Consider the following 9,667-nt stretch of genomic DNA (forward strand, 5'->3'; position numbering starts at 1 on the left):
AATATAACAGTATAAGCTCTGTCCATTTCAGTATTGTTCCAGATTTTATATTATATCATATTTATTAAAGACCTCCAAAATGAGATTATAGATGAGCATAAATACATATATGTTTTTGTAATGAGTTCTTACTTTGCATGACACTAATAGAATGATTGGCTTGCTAAAAGATACGAACTCGGATCATCTAGCATACAAATTCAGCACTCGACCGATCGGTCCGGTAAAAGATAAACTAAAAGTGAGAGCGTGAAGAAGAAATATAAAAATTTAATAAAATATTAATATACCGTTGATCAACTTTCCTGCAATCTTTATTACATGTCAAGTGCATACATTTTATATACTAGTACGTTTCAACAAGGACCTATAAAAAATGTTACGAGTTTTCTCCCTTCATACCATTTCCCATATAGATCGATGTAAAATTCATGTACACGCAAATATATAAACTATTTGCTTCAGATGTTGTGTATACATTTTATTTTTGTAATGAAATTTTGAATTTGTCAGTTTTTTTTCAATTTGTTTTTGTGTTAATAAAAACTGGAACTAAAAATAAGGAAAATGCACTATCAGTGCAAAAATATATGTACTCTCTTCGGAAGTTTCAAATTCTGTGCATCTGTAAGACTTGGTTCAGGACATTTGTTCTTCTTTCCATAGTTCAGATGATTGATTTTTAAGCCTTGTAAATATCACATTCATTTGTAAGGTAGATAAACTAGAGCATATTATCTCAATTCTAAAACCAATAGAATGGCTGGTAATGGTTCTTAAATCTACAAAACAATAGAACCCAGTGTACCTCAAATTTCTCAACCCCATGAAAGCCCAAGAGATTTCTAACACCGGCTTTTCTGAATGACAATCAATACTGTGAAATGGCGAATTCAAGGGGATAAATTTTCATGGGTTTGCTATAGGAATTATAGAAATAATTTCATGAGGGGAAAGGGATTAAGCCATCAGAGTGTTTGTGGCTTTACAGTTTGAAAAGTAAAATCAATATTCTTTGAAAGTTTTTATTATTTTCATTATTATTCACACTCATTAACTGTGCACAATATACACCAAATGCATATAACAATATATGCAAACAAACAAACATGTATTAAATGGTTATTTAATAAACATTGGTGCTAACAAAATTCTTCCCGTAAAATGGGAAGTAAATCGTCATTCTCCGTAGCTACATACCATCAACAGAAAACTGGTCGAACAAAATTTCTAGTCCTTATTTAGGAGATACAAAATAACAAGGTATGCCATGATTACATGTGGTGTAATAAAAATGTAAAGAGAAGAAATGTATGTTTTGAGTATTTGTGTTTCTCACATTCTACGATCATTTCAAGGCAACTCGTAAACTTGGTCAAAATAGTTACCACTTCACAAACATAGACTTAAGGTGAGTGCTGTTGCACACTTCTTGCATTTCAAAAAGTCCACAATCAGTATCTGATCAAGGGTGGAGTATACCACGTAGAACAAAGCAGAATAAAAATATGGAAACAGAAATTTTCAAATCTAAATGAAAAAAAAATAATTTTTTTGAAATTCATACTTTTCAGATACTCAAGAATGCTTAAGTTATACTTCAAATAAGAACATAATGTATATCACAGATGTGGATACCCTCTACAAGAAACAGAAAAGAACCCCACTCTTGATATGGACTCGGAACTTTGATTTTGCTAAGAAGTCTATGTCTATTTTCATGAGACCTACATGTTTTACCGTTGTAGGTTCACTTCGAAAAAAGGGTAATCGGGTAAAACGAGACAATTTAGGACCACACAGGAAATAGGGCTACTGGGAGATGGGTTAGTATCATTTGATTGGTTAATCAAACATTTAATCCCTGCATCATCAAATGATCAAACAGAATTAACTTGTTTAATTCTTTTGATGTGCAAGGTCGAAATTGACCAAGTAATATACTTATCCCTGTACTCAGCTCTATCTATTTAGGTTGTACAACCTGTTCCTCATTTAGTTGCCAAAGGATTCATTTTGGTCAAATAAAAACCTTGAAATAATGGTAGAATCTTATGTCCAAACTTGAAAAAAAATATGCAATAATGAATAATCCTTGCTTTTGAAAACAGAAGTGAAAACCAAAAGGTCATTGTCATTAACAAGTGCTCGTATAATGAAGATTATAGTTTACATAGAATAGTTGAACATTTTTACTCAATGCTTGCATTTCAAGACGATTCAGAGAGCAAAAATCTAACAAACTGGATGCACCCCTCTATGATTAGGTTACACATAGGCAGACAGATATTCTAAGCAAAAATCAAACGGAAATGGCACCCCCACTCAAAAACTATCAAAATGAAAGACTTCCGGAAATGTTTTTATCACAAATCTGGAGTGCAATAAACAAAGGCATTCCCTTACTTACTCAGCATCATATTCTCGGATTGGACTAGACCTTAAGAAATAAAACTTGTTTTTCCTTATCAAGAAGGGAAGTAGTTTTACAAATCAATACTCATACGATAAAGTAAAATCACAAATATTGAACAAACAAAAATAAGATTTGACAGTGGAACCAAAAGGTGAGGCTAATTCAGATGAACCAGCCTAAAAAAGTGTGACTTTAAATAATACAGATAAATCATGCACCCGCCATTGTTAACCTGTGTAATCAATATGAAATAGTTTTGTTGTTCAGAATTGACTGCATAATTTCAATTAGGAACATTGCCCATAGATTCTACACTAGATACAGACGTATGTTTAATATACAGAAACTGACAGTCCAAACTTTGGTCCAGTAATACAGAATTTTTAATACATTAGTCATATAAAAAAGTCATATAAGGCAATGTATAAATGCAGAAACCCCAAAAACTAATAAACTTAGCACTGAAAAAAAAATTACAACCAGTAAATTTGATGAATATATCTCAAGAAAAAAATAATAAAACTATGATGTTAAATGGAATCAAATGCACTTCAACTACTTATACATATATATAAAAAAAAAAGAGTAACAATATTAATGTAAAATAGTAATCCTAATGACATTCTACACAGAATATCATGTGAATTTCACAGTTTTCTTCTGGACAAAGAGCACACACAAAAACACCCAGACACACAGTTCACAGCCATTATCCTAGCGCCAGGTTCCTGAGTTAGATTTTGGGTAACTTAGGAGCACTAACAACGGGATTACTTTGTTCCAACAGCTTGCGTCCTTCCGTTTTATAATCAAACGTGCAATCGTGAGACTCGGCATACCTATGCGAGGCACAAAAATTGTTTCCACATCTAGATAATGAAAAGATTCAAAATTACTATACATTCACTTACACTACATGTATTGATAAGGCATTCATATTCATGTATACATACTGAATTGCATAGTTTATTTTTTAACATTATCATTCATCAACACAAGATTGTCACGGTTAATTTATTCAAACTATCCACAATTAAATTAAGATCCTGTTCAAAACAAATTGCCACTGATGGTAAGACAAGTTTGAAAAAAAAACTACGGTACCTGCACATATAGCTAGTAGCAAGGCCTGTTTTCTTGCCACAAACAAAGCACCGCTTGGTAGCCTTCTTTTTGGACTTGACTGGGGGCAGTCGGTGAGAGGGTGACAGCATTCTCCCATCACGACTATTTACCCTCTGGAGATGGGCAGACTACAAGATAATATACTCTACTTGGAATCTGCACTATCCAGTTATAATTATATTCAACTTAAAAACAACATGAAAACAAATTATCTCAAATTCATATTGGTTAACATTAAATTAAAATCAAAACAGAAAAAACTTTTAATAGCATACATCAAATTTAAACATGCTGTTACTGAAAAAGAGCATGGCTGCAGACTTAATGTGTGCAAAAGGGTTTTTAAGAGGTTTTGCAGCCAGTTTTATAATCAAAAGCATTTCATTCATTCAAATTCATGATTTATAGCAACCATATATTTTTTTTATTGCATTCCAAACACCCATGAATTCAGTTTCTTTTGACACTTTTTTCCTTTTCACATTTCATGTCTCTATCACAATTACAAATGAATGATTGCTTTTGTCCACAACCTTAATCAAAACACACAAAACACCTACCAATAATCGTTCCTCCGGAGAAATAATTCTTCCTTCCTGACTCGTATTCCCGAGAGCATAATTTCCTAAGCGTGATTTACTACCACTGGGCGCAAAGTTGCCAATACGAGAAGATCCTATTTTTTCCAAGGATGCTTGTCTCAATAGTCCCGACATAGCACGAGCCTCGCTCGTGCTCAGGCTTTCCAGGGTGAACTCCTTTCTTCGGTCCAAGCCCTTGAAGCGAGATGAGGTGGTGGGTCTCCCCAAGGATTCTTGGAGACTCTCCAAGGTCACGTCCTTGGAGGTTGTCGGGGGACGACCCAGGACTTCCTTTAGGTTTTCTATTGTGAGATCTCCTTTCATTTTTTGTTTCGATTTGGAAGTAGAAGGAGGCTGAAGAGTATCCTTGTAGTTTTCCAGAGTTACATCTTTCTTTTTGGTGACAGTGTCCTGTAAACTGCTTAGTCTATGCAAGTCTCTCAACTTGGAGGATGGGGTACATGTATTTGAACCAAGTAAATCAGTTTTAACATTCTCACTATCCTCTCCCTTAGTCATCTTCATTCCCTCCCTCCACTCGGCAGCCAGTTCAGATTCATGTACAATAGCACTGTCCTCCTTAACACTGGACAAAATACCTAGTCGGCTTGCACTGAGTTCGGTATTCTCCACCATCATCTGGCGACTTCGACTTCGGGCTGATTTGGCACTATGGCTTGTATTGTGATCAGAAGTAGTTTCAAGTTCGTTATAATTTAACAGACCACTTCCTAGGTTATGGTTGAGGCTAGCAGCCATGTTCTGACTCATAACACCACCAGAGATCATTTCATCCTTGTTGCTGATTTCAATGGCTGCTGGCTGCTCCTCCGGCGAGTAGGATGAATGATGGCCAACCGGTGGCAGACACAGGTTTCTGTTGAGGTTGTGAGTTAGAGTCCTCCCGGAGCCCGGGATCTGTCGACGTCTAGCACCGCGGCTACAGCTGGAATGTTCTGAAGATGGTGGACGGGGAACTTTTTTCTTGGGCTGAAATTTGTCAATAAAAGATAACAAGTTATAAATGTTGCTGATAAAAAAGTAATTTGAGTTCTTGCACAGCTACGCGTCCTGTACAGACCTTTTTGGTGAGAGTCAGTTTCTCCATTTTCCCACGCAGCTGCTTCATCTTTTCCTTGAGTTGTTCATTCTCCTCCAGTTTCTCCTTTGGAGGAGCCTCTTCTTCCTCCTCTTGGTCGTCAAAGTTGTACATGGAGGCTCCACTGGAAACAGAGAGACAAGTAAAACATGACATATTCCTTATCATTTAGATATAACTAATTCTTTATATTAAAATAACAACATTAAAATCTGTCTACGAAGGATAAAATCTAAACGATACAGATTTTTTCAATATTATTTTTTAAAAACTTCCAGAAAATTCCCACAACTAGGCGGAAATATGAGGGAAAAATTGTAAACAGTAACCCCAAATTGACTAACTTGTATTTGCTTTATTTAGCAAGTTCATAGAAAAAGGAAAATTTAGCTTTACTGTTTTGCTACCCTTTTATATGAAGGAATAACAGTTATTCATGTAAAAAAATAATTCCACCTACATGTTGATTTTTTTTACCAACATTGGGACAGCTCCATGCGGCATTTTCATTTTCATTTCGTTAAAAAGTGATTTTATTCCTTTAAGTCAAATTTACTCTACAAGCAGACTGAAATCTTGTCCATCACTATCACTGTCTTTTCCCTTAACACACAGGTAAACCTCTCACAATGCCCTGTTCCATATCATCCTTCACATTTTCTGTTTGGCACAAAACACACGCAGAGCTTTAAACCCATTCAATCAACATCTATGCTAAGCAGAGCTGTGCAAGTAACGACCTACTTCTGACTGGCTAATTTAAATAATTGGCCTGTCAATCTACCTGTGGGTATATACCTGTAAACCTATGTGTGGGACCGTTCTGGGATCACACTTACAGCTTTGTTTGTACCTGGGTATTGTGCGTGCTTTAGTATCTCTGCCAATGCGGACTTTTTGAATGGTTCTTTTGTCAGGGAAAATATGTTGACTGTCAAATGAATGTACTACTTTTTGCTCCACAGAAAAGTTAATAATGTTTATTGATAATATGTTTTGCCTCGATCTATGTAATCCCCACACCTAAACCATTAACTAAAGCCAGCATTTCTTGTCAGACGGGTGTGCAAATTGAACAGTTTTTTTTCTAAAATTAATAAAAGAAATATTCTTATTGCCTAACTATACTAGTGCTTTCATTTGTAAATCTTTTCATAAAAAAATTAAGAACAAAATTTGCTCTAATTATTTGTACACAAACTTTGGGTGATCAAATTAGAGTTATACACATACTGAGGTTTAATGTGTTACAATATTCAAATTATAGATAAGGAATTCTTGCAGTGAGATTTGAAACATTATACATAACAATCTCTAGCTAAAGCTTGTAACAGTTTCATGTCTATTGCCATCATTTCAAGATATCACATATATAGGCTATGGTTCTGTCTTCAAAAGTCCCTGTAATTATCTTGTTTACAGACAGAACTAGCCTACATTTCCATTCTTGGAGTTACATAATATCCATGTCTTGGATTTGTCCTTCATTGACTGGTGCGCTGTTTGATGGGTGTACAGGTTCACTACTCACCCCCCCCCCCCCCCCCTACATCTTATAATAGTCTCTTGTTACCTCTATGTAAAGCTAGGACTCTTAACTGAGTCTATGTCCACACAATGCAACATAACCAACAAATCTAAAACTCCAAGCAAGTTACTAACTGTCCTAGGGGTTATGACTTCATGCATGATGACAGGGTTGTCTCTAAGACCCGGGAGGCGGGGGATTTCCCCGCCTAAAATGCCTTAATTACCCAGCTATTGTTGCATTTCAAACACATTGTAGCCAGAAGCAAGACCCCCAGACCCCCCCCCTCTACTTTTTCATTTCCACCTTCTACTTCAATTTTTAGAGACAACCCTGACTGCTTGTATATAAGATATATATACAATTTTTGACATTTCAAAAATAAAATAAAGACATGAACCTTCGATCAACATCCAGATTAAAAGTTCCCCAAGACAAACAACATACATGAAACATAAATAACAAGGGCAGAAAAAGAAAAACAACAGACCAATATTCAATGAAGGACTAGTTTTCTTCCCCCACACTGAACTTTCATATTAAATTTAAATCTTTACTGACACCCTAAAGGCATTCTCCCATTTACATGAGGTGAAAATCCTAATAACAATACACAAAACATAGAAGCAACATGAACTCTAAAGTAATGTTCATGGAAGTCTTAGATACTGTCATTAATGAAAAACCTAAAACCCAAAATGTTATACAAGTACCCTAGTTATAATAAAAAAAAGTACTATGGTGTTAGATTGGGCCTGACTGAAAGCTCTGTTGTGGTTTACTTTATGAAACAAAAGCTCGTGGTGAAATTAGGTCACAAATAAAAAGAGAAAGACACAAAGATGAAAGGAAAAAACCCACACATCACAAACTTTGAACCCCCTGAATTGCACTAGTAAATAGTTTTTGCTGCTGATGGACAATTTCTGTAAATGTACATGAACACAAATAAAGCCTCACCTCAAGGATTCGGAGAGGGGAGTAAGTGTACCATCCCCTCGATCAACCACTCGGAAAAAGTTCAACTGGTCCCCTTCTCTGAAAACCAGTAATGTGACCTGCCGGTTGCCAGGAATTTTCTCCCAAATTTCATCTCGGTTTGCCTCAACATATTCTGCCATTTCCCTGAGGGTAGGATCTTCCATAGGAACTATAAAACAAAAAAGCTCCATATAATGTATATTTTCTGTTTTCAATTTCTTTAAAAAAAAAAGGAACATCAAGGAATTTTTCTCACTCCTCTAAAAATTCAAGAGTTATTCTAAAGCAGTTTTTTTAAATTTATTTCTTTAAACGAAATTTTGTTGGGGCCAATTCCTTACCAATGTGATTTGACAAAAATTATATGGAGACAAAGATTGCAATATCGACACTCTTAAGATTTGGTCAATACATATGGCGATGATTTTGACTAAAAAATTCTGAACAAAAAACTTTCACCTTTAGTAGTCTGTACCTTTTGTGTGATAATTAAATATGCATAATGGAAATAATTTCCTTGATCAATTTGGAGAAACTTACTTCTCCGGGTATTAATTGGACCCCCACGCATGGCTAAGACCAATTTTAAGGTTGCACCATCATGAATGCTGTAGTCATGAAGACAGTAATCATCCTCAAGCTCAATGGACTGCCATATTAAATGCTGCTGTCCTATTGGAATTCCTGGGAGGAAAAAATAAAATATAAAAATATATGCATTTGTGTTCAATTGTTGTGTTGAACTAAAACTTGATCTATTAAAGCTAGCAGAATGCCCCCCCCCCCCAAAAAAAAATAATTACACAAATTAAATAAAAATCATAGTATAATTATTGTTGTAATATGCTCTGTTTTACAAGAACTGCAAAATTTTAAAAGAAAATTATATAACATGCATCCAGCACTACAATGGACTTATTTGCTTTTCTTTTCCAAGTTATTTAAAAGACCAGCATAAAGGTTATTTGTATTTGTGTCATTTTATTTCTATATATATTAAATTACTTTTATTACTATTACTTAGTATTTAGCATTTTTGTGATTTAATAATAGATTGGAATGTTGGGTGTAAAAAAAGGAAGTTATTTCTTTACTTAATACTTACTGAAAACAAATTCATATCAAATCTTTCATTGTGTCCCATGATCATTAAGGTTTGCAATTATAATTTGGATACAATTTTATAAGTACTGTAGGTTCCTGTGTCTTACTTCGAAGTTGAGGCATTTATACATGTATTAAATCTTCACAGTGTTTACTGTATAATATCTTATTTATTCATTTAGTATTTTGTTACATCAATATATTATACTGTGCTGTAAAGTGTTTAACCCATTATACTTGAAGGTGTGATAAAGTCATTTTAAATGACCAGTTTTGTGTATTCGTATAGGGGTCAAGGACACTTTCCCTAACCACACAATGGGGCTTTCACAATAGCTTAAATTTTCCATACATCTCAATTATTTACTTGGTCTACTTCATCCTGTTGACATAATAGAAAGCAAAAGTTTGATCAATTTGTACTTAGACATTATTGACATAGTCCCAGTGGCACAGCTTTACCTTCAAGTCTTTGAATCTTTGCCTTTACAGACATAATCGTTTCAAATGGTGACACTCGCAGCTCAAAGAAGGTTCCTGTTAATGTTTCAATGTATAATTCCATTTCAGCTAATTTTCTGAGGCCCAACACAACTAAGATATATCACAGACTCCGGAGAAATGGGTACCCTCAATGACCAAAACAACGATTGCTTTTCCAAATTATATTCAAGTAATTGCCATTTTTGTTAACTAAACATCTTTCAAGAGCCCTCAGTACCTCAGCGCTCAAGATGTCGTTATTTATTTCATCACAGAACAAAGCATTGTCACTCCCATATAACTCATAAACACTGCCCTATGATTCACAAAGATGGTGGCAAAATTTTCTA

General features: G+C 34.7%; 1 protein-coding gene across 1 annotated transcript; it reads right to left on the reverse strand.

Moving 5' to 3' along the window:
- Nucleotides 1–1,011: 1,011 nt before the first annotated feature.
- LOC128165376 (AN1-type zinc finger protein 4-like) lies at nucleotides 1,012–9,665 on the reverse strand. Its single transcript, XM_052829842.1, has 7 exons — nucleotides 9,297–9,665; nucleotides 8,271–8,414; nucleotides 7,710–7,899; nucleotides 5,204–5,345; nucleotides 4,102–5,112; nucleotides 3,521–3,669; nucleotides 1,012–3,285 (listed from the first exon to the last, which is right to left on the reverse strand). Exons 1-7 carry the CDS (start codon nucleotides 9,397–9,399, stop codon nucleotides 3,150–3,152), a joined length of 1,875 nt encoding a protein of 624 aa, XP_052685802.1. The 5' UTR covers nucleotides 9,400–9,665; the 3' UTR covers nucleotides 1,012–3,149.
- Between the last annotated feature and the right edge of the window lie 2 nt (nucleotides 9,666–9,667).

This window comes from Crassostrea angulata, chromosome 10 (genome assembly GCF_025612915.1).
Source record: "Crassostrea angulata isolate pt1a10 chromosome 10, ASM2561291v2, whole genome shotgun sequence".
NCBI classification, from domain to species: Eukaryota; Metazoa; Mollusca; class Bivalvia; order Ostreida; family Ostreidae; genus Magallana; species Magallana angulata.

Excerpts from the sequence above, each read along its gene's own strand:
- LOC128165376 (XM_052829842.1), bottom strand. The coding sequence starts at position 9,399 with ATGGAATTATACATTGAAACATTAACAGGAACCTTCTTTGAGCTGCGA. Across the intron at positions 5,346-7,709 it reads CCCCTCTCCGAATCCTTGAG|TGGAGCCTCCATGTACAACT; the intron begins GTGAGGCTTTAT and ends CTCTGTTTCCAG. Across the intron at positions 3,286-3,520 it reads GCTACTAGCTATATGTGCAG|ATGTGGAAACAATTTTTGTG; the intron begins GTACCGTAGTTT and ends TTCATTATCTAG.